Source organism: Bufo gargarizans, chromosome 5, assembly GCF_014858855.1.
Source record: "Bufo gargarizans isolate SCDJY-AF-19 chromosome 5, ASM1485885v1, whole genome shotgun sequence".
NCBI lineage: Eukaryota > Metazoa > Chordata > Amphibia > Anura > Bufonidae > Bufo > Bufo gargarizans.
In genome coordinates, this window is record NC_058084.1 from 136,436,704 (window position 1) to 136,464,668 (window position 27,965).

A 27,965-nucleotide genomic window follows, 5' to 3' on the forward strand; every position below is an offset into this window, starting at 1 on the left:
ATTACACCAGTCTGCCAGCAAAGGAAATAAATCTACTGAATTTTGAGGGAACTGAACTGAAGCCAATTCCCAGTAGTGGCCATGCCTGAAAGAATTAAATATTGCATACCTTTAAGGAACTTGAACTTCTTAAGCATTGTTGAACACACAAAGGAGTCACACAAATAGAGGAGAAGACCACTGAAATCTACTCCCTCGGTGTTCACATTCACAGAGTGTGGTCTGGAGCTCACATAACACAGCGATACCTGCAATGTAAAGCAGGAGATGAATACACAGACAAAGCTGTCCAGTTACCAAGCCCTTCCAGATAAGTGAGCTATAGTAAGAAAGATGGATCAGAGTAGGGCAATTTTTTTGAATGAATTACCATTTCAGGGAATACTGATTCTGATTTTGTCAGCTGTGAAATCAAAATTAGCCTCGCCCCTACGAAGGGCTAATATCGGTCCGGATGAACACTGCTGTAACGGCCAGGGCCAGAGAACCTTGATCTCAACCTTTTAAACCCCTAGATGCCATGGTCAATAGAGACTGCGGCATGTAGGCAGTTAGAGGGAGGCCGCTCCCTCCATCCCCACTGTCCCCCCATAAAACACAATCGCAGAGTACTGATGCATTGCCAGTAGGGATGAGTAAATCGACTTCAGAATAAACATCTGAAGCCGATTCGCATAAAACTTTGTTAGAATACTGTATGGAGCGGGAGTGGGCTGTGCCACTGGCAGTCTATTAGTCAGCATGTCACTGTTACAGTACTATGTTATAATGCATTGGCGTGCAATAAAAACATGATCATACTAATGTCCTATTGGGACTGACAGAAAAACCTTTTTTAAAGTAAAAAAAAAAAAAAGTGATGAAAACAAGACCTACATGTACACATATGTGGTATTGCAGCATAAAGTTAACCTGTTTATTCTGCCTGGTGAACAATATTAGAGCTCATTCACACAGCAGTTTATGCCATTGAAATTTTGGCACTGTGTTCTTCCAGAAGAAAAAAAACAAAAAAAAAAAACAAGCCCTCATAGGCTAGGGCAGGCATGCTCAACCTGTGGCCCTCCAGCTGTTGTAAAACTACAACTCCCACCATGCCCTGTTGTAGGCTGATAGCTGTACGCTGTTCGGACATGCTGGGAGTTGTAGTTTTACAACAGCTGGAGGGCCGCAGGTTGAGCATGCCTGGGCTATGGTAATGGAAAAATAAAAAGTTCTAGCTGTCTGTATGCAGTAACACAAAAACGAAAAGTACTTTAGGAATTCAAGTGACCATTTGGGTAAGGGATAAATAAGTGAACGATTGAGTCAGTGATCCAGAGAATTTCAGACACAATCGCACATCCTATTGGAGCGGGAAATGAAGCATGCAGACTGCCACTCCATTCATTCTCTACGGGACTTCCAAACAGTAGGGAAAAAAACAGACAATTGAGATTAAATTGATAATCCTCAAGTTGTGAAACAAAAAATAAAATAAAACATTTTAATTTTAGACCAAAATCGCCCGGCCCTAGGGGAAGATTCATGTGAACAGACTGTGCACCATTTGTGTCAAAATTTTATGTTTACCTGAGGTCCTAGATTTAAGTAGCAGTCTACCGCCAGTAATGGGTTCCTTGGATTGTTAAGAGCCTTCGGGAACAGCTTGTGAGAACTGTGTTGAAGAAACTTCTCAAGGAGGAACTGCGCAGGAGCAGCCAACAGTGTCTGCTCACTATCTGGGGCACACACATACTGCAGAGGAGAAATAGGAACAGTGCTTTCTGTGATCTAGACAGGAGAGAAAGACCAGCTATTAATCATACGACGTGACTTAATGGAGTATTCTGGTTGGTTCCACAGGATAGGGGATAACCATCAGATAGGTTGGGGTCCCGTACCCCCTGCAGCCGTTCCCACATGCGTGCGCCCACTCCATTGAGTGCTACGTGGGTTCTGGAGATAGCCAAGAGCTGTGCTCGACTATCTCCAAATACTTGGGTGGCCATATCCTTAGAACATAGCAAAATATTTGCAGCCGATTTTGCCACAGAACTGCAGGATTTAAAACCTACATGCGTTTTTAGCCATGGAAATGTCTGTGGATTCCACCGTCTCCATTGCATCGGTGGAAACTGTGGTGGAGACTCCCAGCATAAAACTGACATGTAGGCCAATTTATATTGCAGATATTTTTACGCAGTTGGTATTAAAAAGGTAATCAAAAATTTTTCTTACCAAAATTTTGGGCTTAACAATGAAGTCCTTGTGACCTCCCACTTGAATGTGCTTTTTCATGAGGCTGAAGTTGTTGTAGCGGCAGATGAGCAGCCCCCCACTGTTGGCTCGAAGGATAAAGTCTATATCCTCACAGAAGTATCTGAAAGAAAGATGGTCACTTAACAATGCAGACAGTTAATGCACTTTTATACTGCCCAAAAAAATAAAAAAATAAAAAATAAAAAATAAAACAGGCAGAACATGCCTAATAAGCGTTCGTAGGTGCCGATTACCAGATTAATAAGTGAAATGCTCGTTCATCGGGTAATAGGATTGTTCATGTAGTCACCTAAATCATCATCGGCCGGCACCAGATTGTCTAAACAGTGATTCTCTATGAGGATGAGGGATGGCCTTACTGATAGCTCCTCCTCATACGGTGGAGGAGATCACTGCATGTAAATGCAGCTTTCTACTTCACTGATTAGCAGGTGACTTTTGGGAAGGAACGCTTCCATCTCAACAATCGTCTGCTCAATTAAGCAGTGTAATGGGACCTTAAGACTTTAATCTTATTCACTATGGAGCTTTAAAAAAAAAAAAAAAACTGCTACTGACTTATGAACACGCGACTGGTAGCAAGACATTGCCTAATTCCATTATTTAACATCCCATCAATTTGTCAGAACTAGAAACAAATTATCAGCAGAAAACACATGTATTTGAATCATTCATTCAAGTGGAAACGATTCCCCAAGTAAAAAAAAAACATTCTGAAGTATGAAAGCACTGGTTAGTTTGGCAGCAAATTGTCCTGTTTATGGTACTAACCTGTTGAGGTCATACTGCACGTTCTGACTCACGTCTACGTTGAGGAGAATGAAGTCGTGAATATGACACCTGGAGAATGAACGTCTAGGGGCAGAGGAATCTAACTTGCTGTTCCATTTCCGAATCCCAAACATTGCATAGCTGGATATTTTTGGTGTGGCTTCCATGTGCTGTATGACATATTTTAGGGACACATTCCTAGAGCCACAGTCGGCATCTACTGAATGGCTGCTGGTTACAAAACAGATGAGTATATTACAAATACCATCCAAAAACATATCTTGACAACATCTGGTACATATGCAATACACAACCCCCCTCCTCTAGTAAGGCAAACACTTCACCAGCAATTGCATTTTTTTTACTACCTGGAACATACCCTTTGACATTTTTGTCCAAAAGCTTAGAATTATGTAAAAAGTCATGCTCACCGTATGGATCTTCCCAAATAGCTCTGTACGGTGGCCTCCAGGGATAACCTTTTGACACGGAGATGTGACCTCAGAGGTGTCTGCTGCAGCCAGCGACTGGTCACATCTCCGTGTTGAAATATCATAGCTGGAGGCCTGCGTACAGAGACCAGCTGGAGACTGGTAAGGTGAATAATGCTCAGTTTGTTATTTTATACTATTCTAAGCATTTGGTAAAACGTTTCAAAGGTCTGCCAATAAAATGTATTAGCTTGGTAGGACCTAGAGGCAGGAGGAAAATAAAGTGATTAGGAGAATAAAGGTCCCAAACAAAACAAGTGTGTTTTCTAATCTCAAAGTCTACAAAATTTGGTAGTACAATCTACTCGCACACAAAATATAGCTGCTAACCTTGACTGCTCTGGAACTTTATTATGGACGTTCCATAAAACGCACGAGTCATCCATTATGATGATGAATGGCCACACACACTGACGTTTCACCCCTAGTTCTTCCATCCGATTCCTTTCCAACTCCAGGTTATGGTAAGAGAGTTCTTTAATAAGGAACCTGGAAGCTCCTACGTTAGAATAGAATTTGATATTGAAAAAAACATGAAATGTAGCAACCAGATAAAGACAACAAGTGACCGCATTTACTCACCCGCTCCGGCATTGTTAAACATGCTAGGAAGCACTAGCATGATGTGGTTGGACCAGTACTTTCTGTAAAGAGGCATTTCATATTCCTTTACCACCATAATATGTAAATGATCAATGCCTTCCATCGCATGGTAAAGGTTTAATAGACCATGCTCGTGACGCCCACTGGATGGGGTGAAAATTGGGCTCTTAACCATATTTGGGTTTTGCTAGAGAAAGGAGGGGGAAAAAAAACATTATTTATTTATATTTATTTTTTTATTAATTTTGCTGTATTCAACTACTGTTCCAGATAAATATACTCGATAAAATGCACACACACATACACCAACTCCTCTCCAAAGAGTGAACTTCACTAAATCACTTACTGCATCAGACGCCAGGGGGAGCCGCATGCTCTCCAGATGCTTGCCCTGTTTGTTGAATACAAAATGATGCTCTTTAGATTTCGGAATGATGAAGTGAAGCTGAACCTCCTCACCGAGCACTGATGATGAGAATGTGAAGGCATGTATGGTGGAGTCAGAAGTCTACAAAAGGAAGAAAATGCAAAAAAGTAATTCTACTCATCTCAGATTAAAAATGAGAACCATTGACGCCCTTCCCCCTCCCCATCTACGAGCAAGACACTGCACGGAAAAAAGATCAGCTGATGGCAAGTTCCTCCTACAAAATCAGCTGTGTTCGTATTGGCTATCATATTGAAGGGTTGTCTGTGCACCATAATTTAATGAATCTCAGAAATCCCCTTTAAAACCACTTTCTTTCCTTCGTATTAGGTGAACTGCAACATTCCTGAGATCTTGGCACAGTCTCCGCCACAGATTAACAGCAGATTGATTGGTGGTCGCTATTTATGTCCATGTACCATCCCTTATTACAGCTTTCCAAGGATGGCATGTCAGGTTGCCACCCACAGTCCTTCACTTCATCTTTTGCATATATGCTTAGGCTCTGCAGGGAGTAGGCAAGGGGGTGATGCTAAACACAACAAAAGCAGATATTGAGGGGCAATAGTGGCGAAGAAATTCCCAAATTATGGTGCACGACATTTGCGACTTTTCGAGGTTCACACCACTAAAATGGGCAGGGTTTCACATGGCCCAATGGACCCTGTAACTTACAACAAAAACTACCATAAGTCATAGTTGAAGTATATGCCACCCTCTAGCTCACGTAAGCCTCATTCATGTTTTGGTCAGTGATTTCCATCAGTGAATATGAGCCAAAACCAGGACTAGAGCCTCCACAGACGAGGTATAAGGGAAAGATCTGCATCTGTTCTGTGTTTAGAACCGTACCTTGTTTTGGCTCTTTCCCTGATGGAAAACACTTACGTGTGAATGAAGCTTTAGACTTCAGTTTCTGGCACACAGACTGCCAAAGTTGTGACTAATTTATTAAGAGGCATCTGCCTCTTAAAGGGGTTGTCCCATGAAAAATATTCTACAGTTTTCAAACCAGCACTTAGATCTAAATTGTTTTGTAACTACATGTCATTAAAAGTTTTGCATAGCCCCTGAGTTATTCAATAAAATGTATCTGTATAGCGCCACCTGCTGTTTGTTTTCTTACTTCTTTGACCTGCTCACCGAGATGGCTGCACATGCTCAGTTTCATTCTTCAACTGCCTCCTGAGCTGTGAAAGGGAGAGCATGGACACACACCCTGAGCTGTGATAGGAAGAGCATGGACACACCCCCTGAGCTTTGATAGGGAGAGCATGGACACGCCCATTAGTTGCAGCAGATAAGACACTCCCCTTGTGCTGTCAGCTTAATATAAATCTAAGAGCAATGAATGGTGAGTTCTCTGGATCCATGAGAGGTACAGGGCTGGTTCTAGCTTTGTTAGAATGAGATTGCATTATACTATATGATGTCTGATTTTCATTTTTTACATTAGTCATGGGATAACCCCTTTAATAAATTAGGTGCACCTCATTCACATATGGGAATGCCAGTCTTGATAAATGTGTCTCACCATGTCCAGCAAATAACTATTGACAATACATCCAGGCATCTCTTTACCTGAGAGGTGGAGCTGACATCCATATACTGGTGACACTGCTCACAGTGATGAAAAGTGTTGTATGATGCATATTTGGTGAGCATCACAGAAATGGTTTCACGTTTTCGGGAGTCATCATGACACATTCCTAGAAACTCTGTACAAACAAAAAACAAACGATTATTAAATTTACAGGGGAAGAGTGGAATGTTTAGCTTCTGTGTGTAAAAGTTACAGAGACAGGAAGAGGCGCCTGAGGAATGGGGTCTTTTTTTAAATTTACTGCTTCACTTCCGAGACCTTAGTTAGGACTCAGACGGCCATAGTGCTTTGTGGATCTGCAAAACACTGATACCAGCCATGTGCGTTCCGCAATTTGCACACGGCCGCAACCGTAACATAAAATGCTTATTCTTGCAATTGCGGACAAGAATAGGACATGCATCTTTTTCTAAGAGCGGAACCACGGATGCTATCTTTTGTGGCTCAATTGAAATAAATGGGTCTGAACCCGGATGCAGACTCATTCATACGGCCGTCTGAATGAGCCCTTAGAGAGATGACTGGTGTACTCCTTTCCCTGTTCTTCTCTAGCAACAGATATAAAGAGCATAAAATATTGTCTTTTTTTGTAGCCCCATTGGAATCTAAATTCAGTCACTTTTTTTTTTTTTATATAATTTCTATACATCTACCTTAAAGAGGTAGTCCAGGATTAGAAAAACATGGCTGCCTTCTTCCAAAAACATCACCACCCCTGTTCATGGGTTGTGTGGGGCATAGCGGTTCAGTTCCGGTGGAGTCAATGAGAAAGAGCTGCAACCCGTTATGTTTTTGTTTTTTTATTAAAAAAAAAAAAAAGCAGAAATGTTTTTCTGATACTGGACAAAACCTTTAAAAAGGCATTTTACTTTTAAAAACCTATCCTGAGGATAGGCCGTCAATATCTGATAGGTGGGGATCACCACTGCTCCTTAGGGTAGCTCTGGTATTGTAGCTGGTAACTGCAATCCAGCACTGTAGTATCCAGCATCGTCTACTGTGTAGTTACTGCGCGAGAGCTACTGCCGGACAGCTGTTTGCCAGGTTTGTGGGACATTAGACCTCCACTAATCAAATATGGATGGCCTGTCCTTGGGCCACCAATAGTAAAATCCTGGACAAACAGGTTTTACTTGTATAACCAAATCAGATAAGAAAAATGTCGGGGGTCCAAACACCACTTGTAACCACCATTGTCGCTGAGGGCCTCAAATCCACGATCTAGGTCTTCATTGGGAGTATTGGAAAGGGTCTAATATGCTCACTTGACTGTGTGCAATGCTCCCATTCATCTTTAGGTAGAGGGGCAATGTATACTTGCTCCTGCTCTCTACCTAGAATAAAAGGGCCGATGGCAACCATTCAGACTCCACTTCTCATTTTCCAAAGGAGCTCTGAAAAATGAAAGGTGAAATCTGATTGGTTGCTAAGGGCAACTAAACCAGTTTTCCTTTACACTGGTTTTGATAAATCTCCCCCAAAGACTTTGTCACACAGAATAACAGCAATCTGGGAAAACTGGTATTAAGAGTTTACCAATATCTTTTGTTCAACCTGCAAAAGCGAATAAATTTGCGAAACGACCAGGCTATATTCTGTAAGAGATAGCCTATCAGCCGGTATCGCCATGCTCCGCATTTACACAGTTCATCCTACAACCGAGCCGTGAATTATGCCTAAAATAAGTGCAGACCTGGAGGTAGAAAACTAGATCAATTTTGTGTGCTGGCTTGAGGGCTCCAAATCTGAGCTCCGCGTTCCTTACATGGCCTTCACAAAGATTTAAAAAATGTATAAGCCTACTATTTTAGGTAAAATCTCAGTATTGGATCTTCCTATTTCCACTCGCACTACTAGGATATCCCATGTAACAGACAAAATACCCTTATAGCACACTGTGAGAACTTAACTGGACTTAGGGCTAGAAAAAAGTTGATGCTGTCCATAGGAAGCAGCCAAAATGGGTGCAACCTACTTGTACCCATCCACACTGTAACTCGCCATATCATTGATGAGGCATGTAGGGAAAGTATTAAAACAGGAGCAGGAAGGCACTCCTACATACAATGAGAACCTGAGTAATGTCCCTGACATCTCCAATTGGCGGACAGTTGGGAGGCCCACATCAACAATAGATGATTGGCCGATCTCAGCAAAATCAGTGGGTTAGGCTGACATAACATGGACTGCCTGCTTAGCTGCGCACAATACAACATTCAATTCCTACCGCACTGCAATCTGTTAACATTAAATCCACAAAATTCTTAACAGATTTTTTTTTTCTCCCCAAGCTTCTTATATTGACTACCTATCCTCAAGATAAGTCATTACTATCTGATCATTGGTGGTTCAAAATCCCGCACCGCCATGATGATCTGTTCCCTGCAGCCTCCGGCATGATCACTGTTCCAGTGCCGACGCTGTAGGGGACAGCTGACGTGTGGGGGTGTTGGACCAACAGCGATTAGATATTGATGATCATCAAAATCAGGCGCCTGAAAAAAAACTCTTAATATAGTTTTAAACACGAATTGAGAAGAAACTACACATTTTATAAGATTTTTAGCTACAAAATACTGCAAATAATTATCGAAATGTGGAGTTTTTCCTTTATTACAATTTTTTGAAAATGTATTCCCTCCCGCATGCACCTTGTTTAATTAGCAAATTCTCGGTGTAAAGACGGCTGATCTGTCTGTATTTTGGATCATGCACAGTAACGTCAAAGGGCATTTTACTGAAGACTTCAATGTCTGGCCAAAGCTCCTTTTCTTTTTCTGTTCCTGTTTCTTGGTCTTCCTCCTTTTCCATATCTGCAAGACAAGACAAATTATAATTTTCCACCAATTCAGTGATATTTCATAACTTGGTCACGCATTCTCTAACTGAAACATGCATATATTTATAAAAAAACAAAAACAAACAAAAAACCACTGCTTTAATAAGGCTTTGTTCACATCTGCATTGGGGTTTCCATTACACAAACCACAGATTGTATGCAGTCAGAGGTTCACGAGGTGTTGGGTAGTGTCTGTTAGTGTCAGTGACCACTGTTTATCAGTATTGGGATTTTCATTAATTCTGTGGGCAGTAGTTCTGCAGAACTACCTAAAAGATGGTGGCTGCGCCTATGTTTATCCTATTTTATTATCAAATGTGAAGGAAAGCCTTAAAAATGATGTATTACTGCTGAAATAATAGGCAATGCCCTGGAATATTTTTTTGCAGAGACATAAGCAGTCCCCAAACAGACCCTAATGATTTAGATATGATTTGATAAGAACTGTGCTGTATGCAACACAATACAGTAATTCCCGTCTGATACACTGGATCGGTGACAAAAACTCTGAAGTGACCCTCCAACACAAACATGAACATAACCCAATGTCTGCTATCCCCAACATTAAAATCGCTGCACGGAGAAGGACAAGCCGTAAGGTTATGCACATCGAGGAAGTGGCAGGTATCGTTAGGATCTGCAGAAGATCAAGCACATTTTCAAGCACCTAGCTCTAATCTGTGGCATGTGGGAGCGACATATAAGCCAAATTGAAAGCAAAAGTGTTTTAGCCACATGAAGACTGTTTCAGGGTTATTGCCCCTCATGAGTACCTCACAGTAGCCCCCAAATCCTGACTTAGGCCTCTCACGCTGATTAGGGGCAATCAAGCCAAAACAGCTGTCTGCAGATGAGGTGCTGGCTTATTTATCATCCAAGTCATATCTCAAGGCCTAATTAAAAGGTCGAACAGTGACTTATAGGATAGCTGCCTTTCATCTGGTGGCATTAGGGGCAGAGCTTGCTACGAACTCATTGGCATCCCTTTCTTCCCAGAAGAGCATGTATGGCCTATAATTCTCCTCATGCAGATTAAGGAGCTGTCTCCCCAAGGAGAAATAGTACCCCTGTGATCCATTCTGTAATGCAAGTGAAATTGGACATCACATCCCAAACCTAGGATGGCAAACTGTCTACACAAACCATCAGAAGGCGTTTGCACATTAGGCTACAAGCAAGATGTCTAGCTACAGGTGTTCCATTGATCTCACGCCAACACTCTCAAGGCTATCATGGTGAACAATAAGATGGCAATGGAGGCTGTAATGAAGGTCTATCCTCTTCAGTGATGAGTCTCGCATTTTGTTTTGGACACGAAAGCCGGAGACTGAACTGGAGACCACACAGAGGACTGTCACACCATCCTAATCCTGTTATGGTCTTGGTTGGCATAATGTATGGTAGCTAGACCCTTCTAATCTTCATTTTGTGGACACAGCTCAGCGTTACATTGATGTGATCGTGAAACCAGTGGAATGGGCTATTTTGCAGGCTGCATGTTGCCCGTACTACTGTGAGCAGCCTCCATGTGCTAAATGTGCTACCATGGCCTGCAATCTCCGGACTAGTGTCATAATGAGCCCATCTGGGAAGTCATTGGTCTGCAATTACAAAGGGAGCTGCCAGCAATGGATCCTGGTGCTTCTGGTGCCAAAGTGCATTCAGCAAGGCAGATCATACAGACAACCATTAATAACCTCATTGATGACATGTAAGTGTGCGTATTTCTTTGTATGGTGCTCATACTTGATACTGAATAAACAAAGTTGTCTTTAATATTTCAATTTTTTCTCATTTGCATATCATTAATATGTCTATCAAACTTGTGATTTCCATTATTCCATGACTTTTCCTTCTTGGTGTGGAGGAGTGTATTTGTGACCATGACCATTTAAAACTAACAAAAACCAATAGTTTGAACATGAACTCTGTCCAGATAATTATCAGTACCACTATTGTGGTTCAGGATGCTAATCTGTGTATTACTAGCTGCATACGGCTCATTGTAGCATCTGTATTCTAATCATGACATCCAGACTGCAGTTCTTGTAGTCAAAATTTTCCGCAGTGGGTGCCCCCAGATTTTCATCTCACAGTTCTGATGTGGGAGATCTGCAGCAATCCCATGCGGCGGCCACTTCTGGGATCATACGCTGTATATTGGGCATGTGATCCTAGCCTAGATTTAGAAACCACAGCACATGTGTGGGTCTGAATCTCTCGCTACAGTGCCAACGTCAGATTCAGACTTGCCCATGCGCTGCAGGTTTTAACGCCAGGCTAGATTCACATGCCCAATGTATGGCACGTGTTCCCAGAATTGGCCGCAACACTGGATTGCAGCGCAACCTGGATAACCCCCTTAAAATGACATTGGATTTGCTGACGAATAGACTGACTATAGTGGCATACAGCTGCCTGTGTATAAAGAGTATCTTACCTGTTAGTCCTTTCTTCACTATTATACTTTTTCATCTAAATCAATGTTCTCCTGTATGTTTTCTTTATTGTGCAATTCTGAATTTATGTATTTCCATACCCAAAAATCTGCCTATTTACGGATATTTAAATCCCTACCTGCATTTATTTCCTCTTCATCATAGACATCTACTTCCAGAAGCCGAATCAACATGCGATACAAGATCCTGAGGAACTGCAAGTAGGCACCAGTCTTGCCAACCTTTAAAAAAAAAAAAAACAGAGTTAAAACCTACAGAAACATATATTTACAGTACATAGCACACATGTTAACACTCCCTGCAACTGGTACATGTTACAGTCTGCATGAATTTTAAAAGGGATCTGTCTGCCAGCCCTGTGCTCTGGTGAAGTCTCGAGCAGTTCAGCATTCGGCGCAGGTGCGGTGAGGAAGCTGGCAGCCTGCAAGTGTCTTTCCCTCACCGTGCCTGCGCCGAATGCTGAACTGCGCGAGATTTCACCAGAGCACAGGGCTGGCAGACAGATGCGAGCGCTGGCTGGCTCTGTCAATCAGGACTTGGAGGGAGGCAACAAAGGTGGGAGAATGAGCATCTAGGAGCGGGAACAACACCCCCCCGAGGCTAATCAGATTATAAAAGTTAGATTTCTGGTGTAACGGGGGCATAGATAAAAGTAGGAATAGGCTAGTTAGGTTTAGCTGACATCAGCACATCGCTAATGTCAGCTAGCTTAATAGGGTTACATTTTGTGACTGAAACCCTTTAAAGCCTCAGAAAGGTATCAAAATCTGATATGTGCAATCAAATGATGTGTGAGCAATTACCTGTGGGGGCCCAGTCAGGAGTAGACGACGTGGATGAACAGTCCTTGTTCCCACAGGCTCACTTGGGTTTATAAAATCAGCATGATGCTGTCTGGCTGTTGTCCACTGCCTGTAATATAGCGATTGTTCTTCACTGTTCAAGTCTTTAGAAATAATAGGTCTTAATGATCTTGACCAGCTTACATCAGCATGGGGCAAGAGGGAAATTGTAGAGGGAGTTTGTCCATGTTTATGAGAAGCCAAAAGGTTATAAGTAGCCCTCGATAGAACCACAATACGGGGTACAGCCAAGTTCAACGTCCTGTTTTTGTTCCCATAATGGTGACTCCACTGGTAAGCTTGTGATGACGAGGAGGAGAGTTTGGACGTTGTGCTGCTGGCCATTTGAGTTCCAAGAGAATCACATTCTGGTTTAAAATCGCTGGCTGTGGAATTTGGGTAAGTGCCTTCATCCACTGAGCTATTTGCCATATTGTGGAAGTCATGATTTGTTGGCTGTCTCTGAGTTTCTTCAGCTGCACTAGAGGAACTAACGCCATTCTCTGCAATGGATCCTGTATAAAAATACATCACCAAGGTAAGAGAGATCCAAAATCTAAGCAACCAGAAGGCATTTAAAAAAATAAATATAATTTTTCCATGAGTTACTGTTAAACTTGATTTACCATTAGTTTCTGATGAACATTATGAAAGAGTGGAAGGACATGTAAACACCCCCAAAAAAAAAAAAAAAAATCTGAAAAGACAATTTTTTAAAATCTAACCTGAAGCTCCTGTGACTTCACTGCCATTACTCCGAGGTCTGTCTAGATCTATGAACAGCTCATCGGAGTCATTCTCTGTAGAATTAACTTTAAAGTCTTTATCACTTAAATCTAGAACAGTCGTGGGCTCTCTGATGACTTCTTTGGATACATAGCAACATGCCAGGCCAATTTCCTGTTCCAATGCCGTTCGGGTTAGAAAGCTGGAGTCAATCAGTCGTAGATCACAGTATTTTAGAGATCTGAAGCACAAAATTAACAGCATATTTACTACACAGAACAAAAAAGGATTTCTATTTGCAAATTAAAAATATTAATAATGAAATGCACCTACCTCGGGAAAGTTTCTCCCAGAGGATCCTTGCCTGTGAGAAATAAAATACAAGGTAGGCCTTCAAGATCCTTATACGTTCTAGGAACCCAGTCTTCTTGATCACATCCCCTCCATACCTTTCAACAAACCAGTGGTAACATGAGTAAATCATAAAATCTAAAGCAGCTATGAAAAAAAACATTACTTTATGATGCAGTCTAGCACTGAAGACTGAACAAGTGCTTCCAAAGAGGAATCAATAGTGCTGTAATCTAGTCTCCACAGTGGTAGGCCTCATTCACACAAATGTGGATTTTTACGGACCATGGTCCGTGAGAACCCGTCCTCCTGAGTACACGAGCGCACGGCGTCATTGGTTGCTATGACGCCGCCTCCGCTGTACAGTAATACACTCGTATGATCTATACGAGTGTATTACTGTACAGCGGTGGCGACACAAAGAGCACGGCGTCATAGCAACCAACGACATTGTGCGCTCGTGCACTCAGCAGGACGGGTTTTCACGTAACGTGGTCTGCATTATGGCACTCAGTGACCCGCTGAAGATTGTAGCATGCGCCAGGACTACAAGCGAGAAGTCCGATGCTGCTCGCTGTCCCCACCCTTTCCTGTCTCTGGATGACGACTGAAAGGTTTATTTTTCTATGCACAACAGGAAAGTAACCTGCCAATCATGGTCTGGAGGCGGGGGAGGGCGGAAACAGGGAGCGACATCAAACTAATCTCTCCTTGTCAGTTTTGGCATTTTAGTTTCATAAAAGTTATGAACGCAATCATAGCAGTGACAAACTGCTGAATTTAGCGGGTCTGTCAATACACTATGCGGCTCTCAGCGAGCGCAGGATAGTAGAGGTGATGGATTCCCTTTAAGGATACCTTCACACACACTAAGGGTCCATTCACACGTCCGCAAAATGGGTCCTCATCCATTCCACAATTTTGCGGAATAAGTGCGGACCCATTAATTTTCAATGGGGCCGGAATGTGCTGTCTGCATCCGCTTGTGTCCGCAGACAAGAAAAGGCATTTTCTAGGCGAGTTCTGGCGATCCGCAAAACGCATACGGACGTGTGAATGGACCCATATCAGCATTTTTAAATGCTTACAAGAATAAAAACACCATTGAAGGGCTTGTCTTCACTTTAGCAAGTGGCATTTATCATGTAGGGAAAGTTAATACCAGGCACTTACTAATGTATTGTGATTGTCCATATTACTTCCTTTGCCGTCTGGATTAATTCTTCCATCGCATTACACATTGCTTGTTTCCATGGTTACGACCACCCTGCAATCCAGCAGCAGTGGCCGTGCTTGCACACTATAGTATGCAAGCACGACCACCAATGCTGCATTGAAGGGTGGTCGTAATCATGGAAGAGAGCATCAAAGGAAGCAATATGGACAATCACAATACATTAGTAAGTGCCTTGTATTAACTTTCTCTACATGATGAAGGTCATTCGCTGAAGTGAGACATCCCCTTAAAATGAGCATTTGCTGGTGGCATTTATTTATTTTTTGTTGCATTTGTAACCTTATTTTCAATAGAGAGTAAAAATGCCTATGAGAATACTAATGTGAAAAATATATTTTGGAGGGAAAAAAAGCCACAAACAATAAAAATGTCAAACCAAAAATACTGTACATGTAAACTTTACACTATTTTGCTTGACTTTCACATCTGGCTGCAGTGTTTACTTCTACCATAGAAGTGAATTGGTGCACCCTCATTCACTTTGGGGGCCCTGTTCTAGAGATTGGTGTGTGTCCCAGAGGTGACATACCAGCAGTGTGCGAGTTAGGCCAAGCAAGCATTGCACCACTGTCCATTTTCAATATTTTTTTTTTATACGCAGGAAGATGATCAGTGCGTTGCATCAATAAAGGCATTACTCATAGCTGCTGACCAGATTTTAAAGTGCTTCCTGCGTATAAAATATTAACATATAGACAGTGGCGCAATGTGTATAATTCTCCCATTTTTTATATTTGTCAAATTTTGTGCCTAGACAAGACTTCTACTCTTGGGATAGGCAGCAAGATGCAAATCTGGCAGGCAGTAGTGGACAAAAAGACCTTTGCTAGACAAACAAGACTGGACATAGCAATTTTATCTAATCTAGTTAGTATGACACTTTTCATATAAATATAATAAAAATCCTCACCTTTAATCTGGTAACAAAGTGCTTCGCAACACAGAGTTCGGAGGCAGGATTACCAAGCAGCGCTTCAAAACGATACTGCAACCCCAGCTTATCTCTTACTTCCTGAAGTCTTTCCTTAGCCAACATTGCTAGTTGTACTGAAGGAACCCTGATGAGGAGCATGTGACCCTGTCCACTTTTGTCCTTTCCAGGGGAGCTGAGGAGGTCATCCATGATGCTCAGTGTCTCCGGTGTAGTGTGATCTCTGAGTGAAGCCATGGTGGTGAGAGCCATAAGAGCTTCACAATACTGCTGAATGAGGAGGTAGCATCGTATCACCATGCTGTGTAACCTCGGGTACCTACAATAAAAGATTTATATTTTATTACTTAACTTTTTTTTCTCTTTTAACTGGTCCTGGTTGTGTCTGCGTATTTTATATCTGTATGCCAATGTTATCAGTCTATCATATTCATCACCTTTCCAAAAGGGTGGTCACCATTTTCTCAAATGTTTCATCACATCTCAGAAGGGGACTTGTTATGCCCCACTGGAGAGATCTACTGTATTCATTGATGCCAAAGTAAAGTTTGTCCTCATTGGCAATGTCCTCCTAGAAAGAAAAGGACAAATGACATTAAGAAACTCAAATGGAATTAAACATTTTATCTATGGGACAAATAAACTTTACTTGTATTGTGTGATCGTATGCTTGTTGTAGCAGTAACTACGTCATAATTGCATCCTAAGGGTACTGCCACACTTCCAGGTTTTTTTTATGCAGTTTTGGAAGCCAAAACCAGGAGTGGATTGAATAAAAGCCGAGAAGTCATATCTGTCCTGTATACTTTCCATCCTTTTTATGATTTACATCCGATTTTGGCTTCAAATACTGCATCAAAGCCTGAATGTTCACATGATGAATTTTGAAAAAAGGCCGACTTTCTGAGCAGTTTTAGTGCCATGTTTTTTCAGCTTCCCATTCTTTACAATAATAATTAAAATATTTTTTAATGCTGAAAAAAAAAACAGCATCGAAAAAGTAGCAAAGTTCTTCCTTCCATTGAAATGAATGGGAGGCTTTTTAGAGGCATTTTTGGTAAAGATTCTGGGCGGAAAACAAGTGAAAAACAGCTCCAAAAAAATGCTGTGTGAACTTAGGGTCTTTTTATACAGGTTGGTTTGAGCCCTGAACGAATGCTGATAGACAACATAAGTTAAATAGGACCTTTCACAGCTTCTCACATATTTGTTTTAATAGCTATATGCATTCCCCATGTAATAACAATTCTGGAGCATCTATTCTTATGTCTGTATGATGTGCCATTCCTTTATTATTCCTGAACAAGTTATGAATGAATTGCTAGCAGTCTGCAGTAAGGGTACAGAGGGGAGGTAACCAGTTGGGGGTGTGCCCCTGCACAGACTGAAAATGGCAGCACTGATTGGACAGAGTGAGTCTGTGCAGGGACACACCCAACTGGTTACCTCCCCTCTGTACCCTTACTGCAAACTGCCGGCAATTCATTCATAACTTCTAGTAGGAATAATAAAGGAATGGCACAACATAGAGCCATAACAATAGATGCTCCAGAATTGTTATTACATGGGGAATACATGAAGCTATTAAAACAGATATGTCAGGAGCGGTGACAGGTCCTCTTTAATCAGTGCTAGTTTGAAGTGTATTTACACTGTGCAAACTATCGTTTGTACGATCCCCACACAGTTTGAATATTGTCATCATCACATTCCTCGTTTACACAAAGATATACTGTCCATAAACCATTATTTTTATACTAAGATAAAGATGGTATTGTGATCTGCTTTCTCGCTTGATTGCTGGGGTGTCTAGGCACATACATTTTCATATTATTTTGAGAAAGCATGACGGTAGGGTTGGAAAAAAATATTTCCAACAGGTATTAGTTTTCCATGCTCAGGCAGTGTATTGCATCTCTTCTTTTACACTGTATGGCATAAGTGTAAAGGGGTTATCCGCATTTTCTCTTCCCCTTTTATGTTATCATGCTAAAAATCTTCCCACTGGGCCAGTGCTGCGCTCCCCGATGTAATCGGGTTGCAGCCACTTCTGGATCACGTGCTTCACATTTGGCATGCGATTCTATCCCGGTTACAACTCGCAATGTACATGGGTTGTGCCTGTATGATCAGTCAGCCTCTGCCATTGACTGATTACAGTGGAAGAGGCTGCTTGACTGCGCAGGCACAACCCACGTACATCACATGTTGTAGCTGGGATCGGATCACATGCCAAATCCAGGAAGTGGCTGCAACCTGATTACACCGGGGAGAGCAGCCCTGGCCCAGTAGTCACTGGTAAAGGATTCAATCACATGAAGGTAGGGGAACAATAAGAAATAAAAACATAAAATACAGATAACCCAATTAAGATGCCAAAATATTAGCTTAGCCAGGATATGCTTTTCAGTCACAACCTTGTTCCATCTATGGCACACGTCCCTTACCACCAAGTCTGAATGAATCCAATGCACCTCATTGCCGGAGCCGATTTTGGACTGTTGCGTCTGTAAGGCGTAAGGGAAGGCACTAACTTGTAGCACAATGAGATTCAGAGCCTCCTGCACGTCACAGCTATTAATAATCCGGTCAGAAAGCCCCTGACTTGGATCTCCATGAGGCAAAGTCCCCGACAACGCACTGAAAAGAAATAATGGGTTATTACAAGGATTTCAGATACAGAGATCATTAGCAAACAGCTTTCATGTTACAATGAACACAATCAACTGCATGTAGCAAATATTAACAAAACTTTATGAATACGAGTCTATGCACTATGGCAAATTGCGATACCAAGTTTCTGTCAAATGGTGTTTTTATTTAGTGCAGAATAAAAGTGTCTCCCATAATCAGCATCGGACTTGTCTACGAGAAGACCAGAAGACGCTGGTGTTCCTAGGCATAGTTAGCTGAATCTCCGTAAGTAGTTTGGACCTTGAGATCTCAGTAGTTAAAAGGTTTTTCTGAGATTTTTATACTAATGACCTTCCCTCTGAGTCTGAATAGGTCATCAGTATCTGATCAGTGGGGGTCTGGCACCCGGGACCCTCACCGATCAGCTGTTTTGAGAAGGCATCACTGCCTTCTCAAAGCTCATCAAGCACAGAGCCCTACATTGTACAGTGGTTGTGCTTGGTATCGCGCAGAGATGCTCCTAAACCATGTGACACATTAAAGTGTCATCACTCTGCCTAGGAAAAGCTGCGTCGGGGGTCCCGGGTGTCAGACCCCCACTGGTCAGATACTGATAACCCAGTATAAAAATCTCCGAAAGCCCCTTTAATTGGTCGACAAGAGGGAGCACAAAGGAAGAGATGCGCTGAAATTAAGCACAACGCAGGAAGGCTGAGCGGCATGAGCCTATGCCACTCTGCTTGTTTTTGGGTGGGGCCCTTAGTCACTTTGTGGATGATGGGTCATGGACAGCTACATTAGGCTAATTTAAGACAAGTGTGTCCACTGTGGAAAAAACCCTCCATGGGGAGAACGATTTCCCAACCTCAGAGCTACTGAATTGTACTGACATAATGCAGTCAGTACAATGCAACAGATCCAAGGTCAGGCAGGGACACACAGCATTATAAAATCACTATAATGCCATGTGGTTCTGTGAAAGGAGCAGTGTCCCACACAGAGCGCGTTTCCCCGCAGTGGACATGCTCGTCTGAAATTAGCCTTAATGGTGGGCCTTCTAAGTTTATGGGGTTGTGGAGGGTGCCATCAGCCAGTATGTAAGAGGTGGTGGGTGGGCAGCCACCACACAGATGACATGTGGCTCTGGTGTGGCAAAAGCCTATGGTTCAAATGAACTGAGTTTTCTCTAGTGCTGACTGTTAATGACCATGCGGTTTTAGGTACATTTATATTGTGCAATGATATAAAAATGTTTTAGGACCCAATAAGGCTCTGTAGGTTTTCTATAAAACTGAAGGGTGGACCCCGAGGTACTCTAGGTTACCTTTATTGGGGAAATTTTGTGGGCCTGTCCATCAGTGTGGTCAGTCTCCTTATTGTACAGGTATAATATCAGCATAGGAACCCATTGCAATGAGTTTACCTGGTCATGGGCTATTACAATTTGATCTAGATGTGCTCCAACGGCCCATTTAAACACAGTGGTAAGAAAACGTAACATTATTAAATAATTTTCCATATATTTTGGTGCCCACAGAATACTACTTTTTATCTTGGAAATGGAAAATATTTAGCAAAAATTAGTGTTTGTAATCAGATGAACAAAATTCTGTGGGGGTTATTTATCAAACTGGTGTAAAGTAGAGAAGCCCTAGTGCCCATAGCAACCAATCAGATCCTCCTTTCATTTTCCAAAGAAACTGTCCAAAATGAAAGGTGGAATCTGATAGGTTGCTATGGGCAAATACGCCAGTTCTACTTTACACCAGTTTGATAAATGACCCCCTGTATACTTTAGAAGCCAATTAGACTTCTACAGGAGTAAAAAAAACTTTATCATCAACAGGAAATCTCAAAATCTAGCTGACACATGGACCCAGATTTACTAACATATTAGTGCAAATATTCTGTCCAAAAAAAAAAAAAAAAAAAAAGCGCACATTAGCGCATCTATGGTTTGGGAGCATGGCTTCCTGGGCAAAGGAAGGTGCCTAAATTGTGCCATTTTGCGCCAAAGTTCAGCTCAATTCTGGTGTATTAATCTGTCTCAAAGTAAGCCAACCAATAGTTGGTATAGAGACAGAGAAAAGGGTCTCTCTCTGTGCCAGATTTATCTTCCAGCCCGAGCCCCTGTGATAAATCTGGTGCAGGTCTACATAGCCCATCTAAGCTTACACAAACTATAGGATTGGTAAATCTGGCCATTTTTGGATAACGTGTCAATTCGGTGGTTGTAGCGTTTACACTAATTAAAACAAGCTGGACAAATGCTATCTACCAGGTGTCGTCTGTATCTCAGTAAAGTTACCTTGTTAGGTCCACATGGCTATTATCATGTATAAGAACAAACAGCGTGTAAGGATTTTCCTTCACTTTTCTCATAAATGCATCAAATTTGGCTTGTACATCTCCATCAAGTCGGAGTATACATTTGTCAGCTCGCTGATTTGCACATGCAGAGTCCTCTAGCCCCAAATCTGTTAAAACCCCTGTAAAAATAAAAGAAAAATGTAATTAAATTTTTATATATATATAATTTTATTTTTTCACTACTCATGCTTAAAAACAGAAAAAGAGAAGAAGCTAAGGAGCAGTCCTCAATGTCAAGCAGCAGCTGCAAAAGCAGATACAATTTTAGTTTGTCTAGAAAGATTTAAAAAAAAAAAAAAAAAAAAAAATACACCTGATTCCAACGTAATATCCCCCCTCCTGTAATACCACATTTCAAATATGGAATTCAGTTTTGTAAAAAGGATACAGGAGAGCTAGAAAAGGGTGGAAAAGCATGCGACCACAGAGTTTTGAGAAAGTATTCACACCCTCCCCCCCTACTTGTTTTTCCAATTTTGTTGCATTAGAACAAGGCGTTAAAATGAATTTTTATTTGGGGGGGTTTATACCATTTGATTTACACAACATGCCGACCACTTTAAAAGGTCCAAAATATTTTTATATTGTGATCAACAAAAATGGAGAAAAAAATAAAAAGATACATTTAACCCCTTCAACCAGCAGGACGTACCCGTACATCACGGTGGTTGAGGTAATGTATGTAGCTGGCTGCTGCAGTGAGCCTGCACCATATGCAGCGGATGCCAGCTGCATCATACAGCAGGCACCCAGCCGCAATGACAGGGACCGGCAGTCCCTCTGAACCCTGTCATTTAACCCATCACGTGCCGTGATCAATGCTGATTGCGGCACCTGTGAGGCAGCGCAGAAGGATGTGGCTCCCTCTAATTCTGATATCGTGGGGCACTGATGAGTTACCAGGGCAGCCTGCACGCTGGTGAAGCCTTCCATGGTAAGCGCCCTGCTGCTGTGTCCACAAAGCACAGCGCAACAGGGAGCATGTGAAAATCCTATTCACCCTAACAGATCTCTGTTAAGGGGAATAGGACAATAGGATCCCAAGTTCTAGCCTCCTAAGGGGAATAATACTTTTTAAATGAAAAGTAGGGGAAAAAAAAAAAAAAAAAAAAAAAAAAAAAAGCATTAAAAACATTAATTAGTTTAACCCCCCCTTTCCCTATTTTACATATAAAATTATATTATTAATAAAAAAAATAAACCGATCAGGTACTGTAGCATCCAAAAATGTCTGAACTATTAAAATATTTTTAAAAAATTCCTGTGCAGTAAACGCCATAATAAAAAAAAAAAAATTTTTTAAATCCACCCTAAAAATTTGAATAACAGTGATCAAAAAGTCGTACGTACCACCAAAATGGTACCAATAAAAACTACAATTCATCCTGCAAAAGACAAGCCCTCTTATGGCTCTGTGGATGGGAATATAAAAATTATGTCTGTCAGAAAATGACAAAAAAATAATAAAAAAAATATAAATCGAAATTTTCTTTGCAAGTAGTAAAAAATAAATATATATATATATATATATATATCTATATATACACACATACACACACACAAGTTTAGTATCGCTGTGTTCATATCGAGTAGGGATGAGCGAATATACTTCGGATGAAACATCCGAAATCGATTCGCATAAAAATTCGTTCCAACACTGTATGGAGCTCCTGCAATGTATTGGCTCCAATGAGCCGAAGTTTTGGCTTTGCAAAGTCTCGCGAGACTTTGCGTAAAAACTTCATAAATTAATTTGTGCTGTAAAAGGGTAAATTACTCTCACCGGCAATTTTTTTTTTTTTAAATAGCCTCCCCAACAGCACTGACAGCTGGAAAGGAAACAACACTGGAGCTCGAGATTAAAAAAAGCCTCCTCTCCTTACCTAAGCCAGTGAATAGCCAAGGACACGGAAAATGATGCAAGAAAAAATTATTATTAATTCAACATAAAATAATCCACCAAGGTACTGGTAATTCCTACTTTTACCAATAAAATAACCAAACAAGGGTGGGAAAAAAACTCCCAGTGCCGTTGGGGAGTTGTATTGGAAAAACCAATTACCGGTAAGAGTAATTTACCCTTTTCCCTGGCGCCTCCCCAACGGCACTGACAGGAGGATTAACAGAGAATGAACAGGGACTACTGTAGAAAGAATTCTACACCCAAAGGACAAGTCCTGATTATGGGTCACATCCAGCCTGTAGTGCTTTAAAAAAAAAAAAAAAGAAGGATTAGCCAAGGCAGCCGCTTTACAGATCCGTTCAATGGTATAGCGACATTTTCTGCCCAGGAGGTTGACATTGCCCTAGTCGAGTGGGCCTTGAGTTCTGCTGGGGGAGTAAGATCCTTGATGGTATAACAAAGATAGATAGCGTCTCTTATCCACAGAGCAATCGTAGGCTTCCTGGCTGCTAGACCTTTATTTGGACCCTGGAACTGAACGAAGAGGTAGTCTGACTGTCTGATGTCCTTTGTTCTCTCCAGATAACATAGCAGACAGCGTCTTATATCCAGATTGTGGAACTTTCCCTCTTAGTTTGTGGTAGGAGAATCACAGAAGGATGGTAGAACAACTTCCAGATTACAATGGAATTTTAAAACTACTTTTGGAAGGAATGCTGGGCAATGCTTTAGGATTATACAGTCATCTAAAACTTTTAGATACGGTGCACGACAAGAGAAGGCCTGGATCTCACTCTCCCTTCTAGCAGTTATGGCTAGAAGAAAAGCGTTTTTTAATGACAAGTAGTTCATGGAGATTGCATTTATGGGTTTGAAAGGAGACTTGGAGAACTAAATTTAAGTCCCATGTTGGAATGGTAGGAAGTATTGTTGGAAAGATTCTAACTGCACCTTTAGAGTATTGTTTGTCTAAAGGATGTTTTGCCAATTTTGTACCCCAAAAAAATACTTAGGGCCGATATCGGCACCTTGAGAGTAGAGGGTTTGAGCCCCTTGTTCAACCCTGATTGTAGCAAGTCCAAAATGATTGGAATGCTCTGAAGGGAATTCTGGCATTTTTCTCTCTCCGTAAGGCCTAGTTCACACGACCGTATGGCTTTTATTGTTTTTTGCGGTCCGTTTTTCACGGATCCGTTGTTCCGTTTTTAAGTTCCGTTGTGTTTCCGTTTCCTTTCCGTTTTTCCGTATGGCATATACAGTAATTACATAGAAAAAATTGGGCTGGGCATAACATTTTCAATAGATGATTCCGAAAAAACAGAACGGAAACGGAAGACATACGGATGCATTTCCGTATGTGTTCCGTTTTTTTTGCGGACCCATTGACTTGAATGGAGCCACAACCCGTGATTTACGGCCAAATATAGGACAAGCTATCTTTCAACGGAACGGAAACGGAATGCATACGGAACACATTCCGTTTTTTTTGCGGAACCATTGAAATGAATGGTTCCGTATACGGAACACAAAAAAACGGCCCGTACACCCGCAAAAAAAACGTTCGCGTGAACTAGGCCTAAATGCAAGGAATGCCTTCCAGGCTCCAAGATAAATTTTTGATGTTATTTCTTTCCTACCCCTCAGTATCGTGGAGATTACTGGATCCGAGAGACCCTTTTCGCTTAGCGCTAGACGTTCAATCTCCAAGCTGTCAGCCCAAGTTGAGCAACCCTGGGGTGGTGAATCAGACCCTGGGAACAGATCTGGAAGTGCTGGGAGAGTCCAGTATTCCCCTCTTGACAGTTTGAGAAGCATGGAAAACCAGGCCCTTTTTGGCCAGTAGGGCGCAATCATGATTACCTGCGCCTGTTCTTCCGCCACTTTCATTAGGGTTCTCAGAATTAAGCTGAAGGGGGGAAATGCGTATAGCAATACCTGTGGCCACGGACGAGTTAGGGCATCTAGAATCTCTGGCTGATCCTGTGACTACAGAGAACAAAATCTCTGTACCTTCCTGTTGCTCCGGTCTGCAAACAAGTCCAGTATTGGAACACCCCATTTTTCTGCGATTTGTTGAAATACTTTGGGATTCAAGGCCCAGTCCCCTTCCTTTATTGACTGCCTGCTCAAGAAATCGGCCACTAGATTTTCGCTTCCCTTTAGATGGACCGCTGATAAGGTAGTCAGTCTTTTGTCTGCCCAGAGAAAAATCCTTCTTGCGACTGAAGCTAGAGATTTGCTCTGAGTGTCCCCATTTGTTTATGTATGCAACCGTAGTTATATAGTCAGATAACATTTCTACATGATTTTGGGGTATTTTTGAATGAAAAGCCAAAAGACCTTCGAAAACCGCCAAAGGTTATTTTTTATTTTATGAGGTAGCCGCCATGGAGTTGTTCCAAACTCCCTGGACCATCAGGTTTGACGTGTGACCACCCCAGCCTCTGCAGTGACCACTGACAGATCTTTTTGACGCCAGTAGATTTTCCTTTAGCTTCCACCAGGCCAAGGACTGTAGTACATTTAATGGAAGCCTTACCTTCCTTTTTAAGGAGGTTTGAGTACATTCCCAGGAATCTAGAAGAAAAGGACTGTAGGACCCTTGTATGACTCTGCGCCCATCGGACTGCGGGAATAGCTGACCTAAGACCATCATGATGTTTCTGATGGTGGAAGCTTTTAACCTGCAAAACAGATCTTTTGATGTATGGTCACCTGTTTTTCTTGTGGGATGAAGGACATTTGAAGGTATGAATACAGGAGAACTCCCAAAAATACTTTTTGCTGACCTGGCACGAAATCTTACTTTGTGATTTATGAACCATCCTAAGGAGAGGAAGACTTCCTGTACCTGGTCCAATTGAGCTAGTGGTTTGTCTTCTGTTTTGGCTGCGATTAGGAAGTTGTCCAGATAGGGTATTATCAGGATTCCTTGTAGATGGTGGTAACTGATCACTTCGGATATCACTTTTGAGAAGATTCGTGGAGCACAGGATACTCCAAAGGGCAGGGCCTGGAATTGGAAATGACAAAGGCGGGTTCCTATGTAAACAGAAATTTGCAGGCATTTCTGGTGTTTCTGGAGGATTGGTACATGATAACATGCATCTTGTAAATCCATAGTTACCATGTAAGAATTCTGAGGAAGGAGGTTTATGGTAGACATGATGGTCTTCATCTTGAATTTTTTGTAAGTTAAGTATTTGTTTAATTTCTTTAGATTTAGGATTGGTCCGCCTTTTGGACCAGAAGTACTGGAGAATAAAATCCTCTTTTTTGTTGGTGATCTGGAACTGGAGTCAAGACTTGTTTTTGGAGAAGCACTGATATTTCTGTCTCTAGTGACAGTGGTTTGTTGATTACGTAAAAATCTTGTGGACAAGTATTGAACTCTAGGCTGAATCCTCTTTGGATGGAATTTAGAATTGAAAGAGAAGTTCCTATTTTCTCCCACTTTTTTGTTAGCCTTGTTCCTACCTGTCCTTTGGCGTCATTGAGTGGATTTGGCTGGCTTGTCCGGTTTAAAGAGGAATCCTCTCCCTTTTCCTCTTGAGGGCTGCCAGTTTCCGCTCTTCTGGTCTGCTTTCTGTCCATTTCTCTGGCTTTGAAAGGACCGCCTCCGTTTTAAAAATTTGCTCTCTGTAGGGAAGCCTTTTTTTCCTACCAGAGGCTTTTTCGAGGATGTCATCAAGGACTGATCCAAAAAATAAATAAATAAATAAATAAATAAACCAACTGTCTCCTTCACAGGGGATGGAACGCAGACGATTTTTTGATGCCGTATCACCTAACCAGGAACGGAGCCAGATGGCCCTTCTTGTTGCGTTGGAGATGGCAGCAGATCTGGCTGATAGTCTTACTAAATCAGCTGAAGCATCTGCTAAGAAGTTTGTTGCTTGCTTCAACTTTGGTAGGGATGCTAAAATCTCCTTTCTAGGAGTTCCAGTTGCCAAGTGATCCTCTAATTTACCTAACCATACTGCTAAGGATCTAGCCTTACAGGTTGAAGAAATACTGGGTCTAAACATCACAGTATTGGTCTCCCATGATTTTTTAAGCAGGCTTTCAAATTTTTTGTCCATAGGATCACGTAGTAAGCCCATATCCCCAAACAGAAGGGAGGATTTTTTTTTATTTACTGTGCGTCAACTCTGGGGGTCCTGTTCCACAGAATCACATCAGAGTCCTCAAAAGAGTACTTACTTTTAAAAGAGCTTGTAACAGGGGCTCTTTTCTCTGGATCTTTCCATTCCCTAGAGATTCGGTTTTTGATACTATTATGTACTGGAAAGACGCGTTTTTTTTTCTCTCACCCAGACCCTGAAACATTTGATCCTGTATCGACTGGCTCTCTTTAGGATATTCTATATCCATAGTGGCCCTTATTGTTTTTATAAGACTCCGCGATTCTTCTGGAAGGAATAACCCGTCTACCATAACAGTTATCGGAGGAGTCCGAGCTATTATCAAGGATCTCCTCTTCATCCGCCTCAAATTCATGTAAATGGGAACTATGGGAGGTGGAAGCTTGAGGAGATAAAGGAGGTAGCCTTGATTCCACCACCGTATTTACTTCTTTTCTAATCATACTCCTTATGGAGTCCAGAAAAGAGGGGGACTTCTTGGATTTTGAGACAAAGGACTTCCTGCATATAGCACACTTTTTGCCTCCTGTGTCTCCTCCCTGCGTCCTGGAGGTGGAGGTTTCCCTGCCCTAAAACAATCAAACATTTAAAAAAGGCTAGTAATTTTTTTGTATTTATTTACCTCCACCACCAGCACCTATAAGTGAATACACAAGGAGTAGAGCCTCACATCCAAGATTTATTATGGAAGCATACAGGAGAGGCGGCTTACAGGCCACATCTGTCAGAGGAGCCGACATACTGGATTATGGAATCACACCACCAGATGACGTAGTGGTTCAGCATTTTAAATTCCCCCGCCATGAGAGCTTAAACGCGGGGACGCCACGCGTGCTTCACTATGCACACAGCGTCGTGACTTTACTCCGTTCCGGGACATCCTCCGCCCTAGAGAAGGCCCCGCCTGCTTAGTTGCTTGCCGTGACAGATACAGAACCTCTGAGGGGGGGTAAGAAGCCCGGGGCTGCCTTCCATCGAAGGGCTTATGCCGAAGGATGGAGAAGGGGTCTATTGCATCCCCAGAGCCCCTAACCTCTGCAGCGGCCCTCCCAAAAAGGGGAACACAACAAGGCCGTGCGAAGATCTTCTTGGTACTGTCAGGAGCATCCGCGCTATCCGAGGACAGAAAACAACACTGGCTTAGGCAAGGAGAGGAGGCCTTTTTAATCTGGAGCTCCAATGTTGTTTAGTGTCAAGGGAGCAGGGATACCCTCCTGTCATTGCCGTTGGGGAAAAAACAATTTATGAAATTACCCGAAGTCCAGCGAGACTTTGCAAAACAATAACTTGCAATACTGTATGGAGCTCCTGCTCCGTACAGTATTGGAACAAAGTTTTATGCAAATAGACTTTGGATGTTTTATCTGAAGT

General features: G+C 41.9%; 1 protein-coding gene across 6 annotated transcripts in view; it reads right to left on the reverse strand.

Moving 5' to 3' along the window:
* Positions 1-27,965, reverse strand: part of GREB1L (GREB1 like retinoic acid receptor coactivator) — a 115,902-nt gene that overhangs the window by 3,038 nt on the left and 84,899 nt on the right. For 3 of the 6 annotated variants that reach the window (XM_044294469.1, XM_044294466.1, XM_044294467.1), the window contains exons 17-33: positions 20,485-20,665; positions 17,990-18,182; positions 15,980-16,113; positions 15,522-15,861; positions 13,357-13,472; positions 13,023-13,264; positions 12,259-12,812; positions 11,574-11,676; positions 8,809-8,970; positions 6,136-6,272; positions 4,474-4,635; positions 4,107-4,314; positions 3,855-4,023; positions 3,034-3,264; positions 2,221-2,362; positions 1,573-1,773; positions 110-248 (exon numbers count right to left, since the gene is read on the reverse strand). In XM_044294469.1, coding sequence (XP_044150404.1) covers positions 110-248; positions 1,573-1,773; positions 2,221-2,362; positions 3,034-3,264; positions 3,855-4,023; positions 4,107-4,314; positions 4,474-4,635; positions 6,136-6,272; positions 8,809-8,970; positions 11,574-11,676; positions 12,259-12,812; positions 13,023-13,264; positions 13,357-13,472; positions 15,522-15,861; positions 15,980-16,113; positions 17,990-18,182; positions 20,485-20,665 — 3,414 coding nt within the window. The remainder of the gene's footprint in view (positions 1-109; positions 249-1,572; positions 1,774-2,220; positions 2,363-3,033; positions 3,265-3,854; positions 4,024-4,106; positions 4,315-4,473; positions 4,636-6,135; positions 6,273-8,808; positions 8,971-11,573; positions 11,677-12,258; positions 12,813-13,022; positions 13,265-13,356; positions 13,473-15,521; positions 15,862-15,979; positions 16,114-17,989; positions 18,183-20,484; positions 20,666-27,965) is intronic. The other 3 variants (XM_044294470.1, XM_044294468.1, XM_044294471.1) reach the window with 3 other exon arrangements.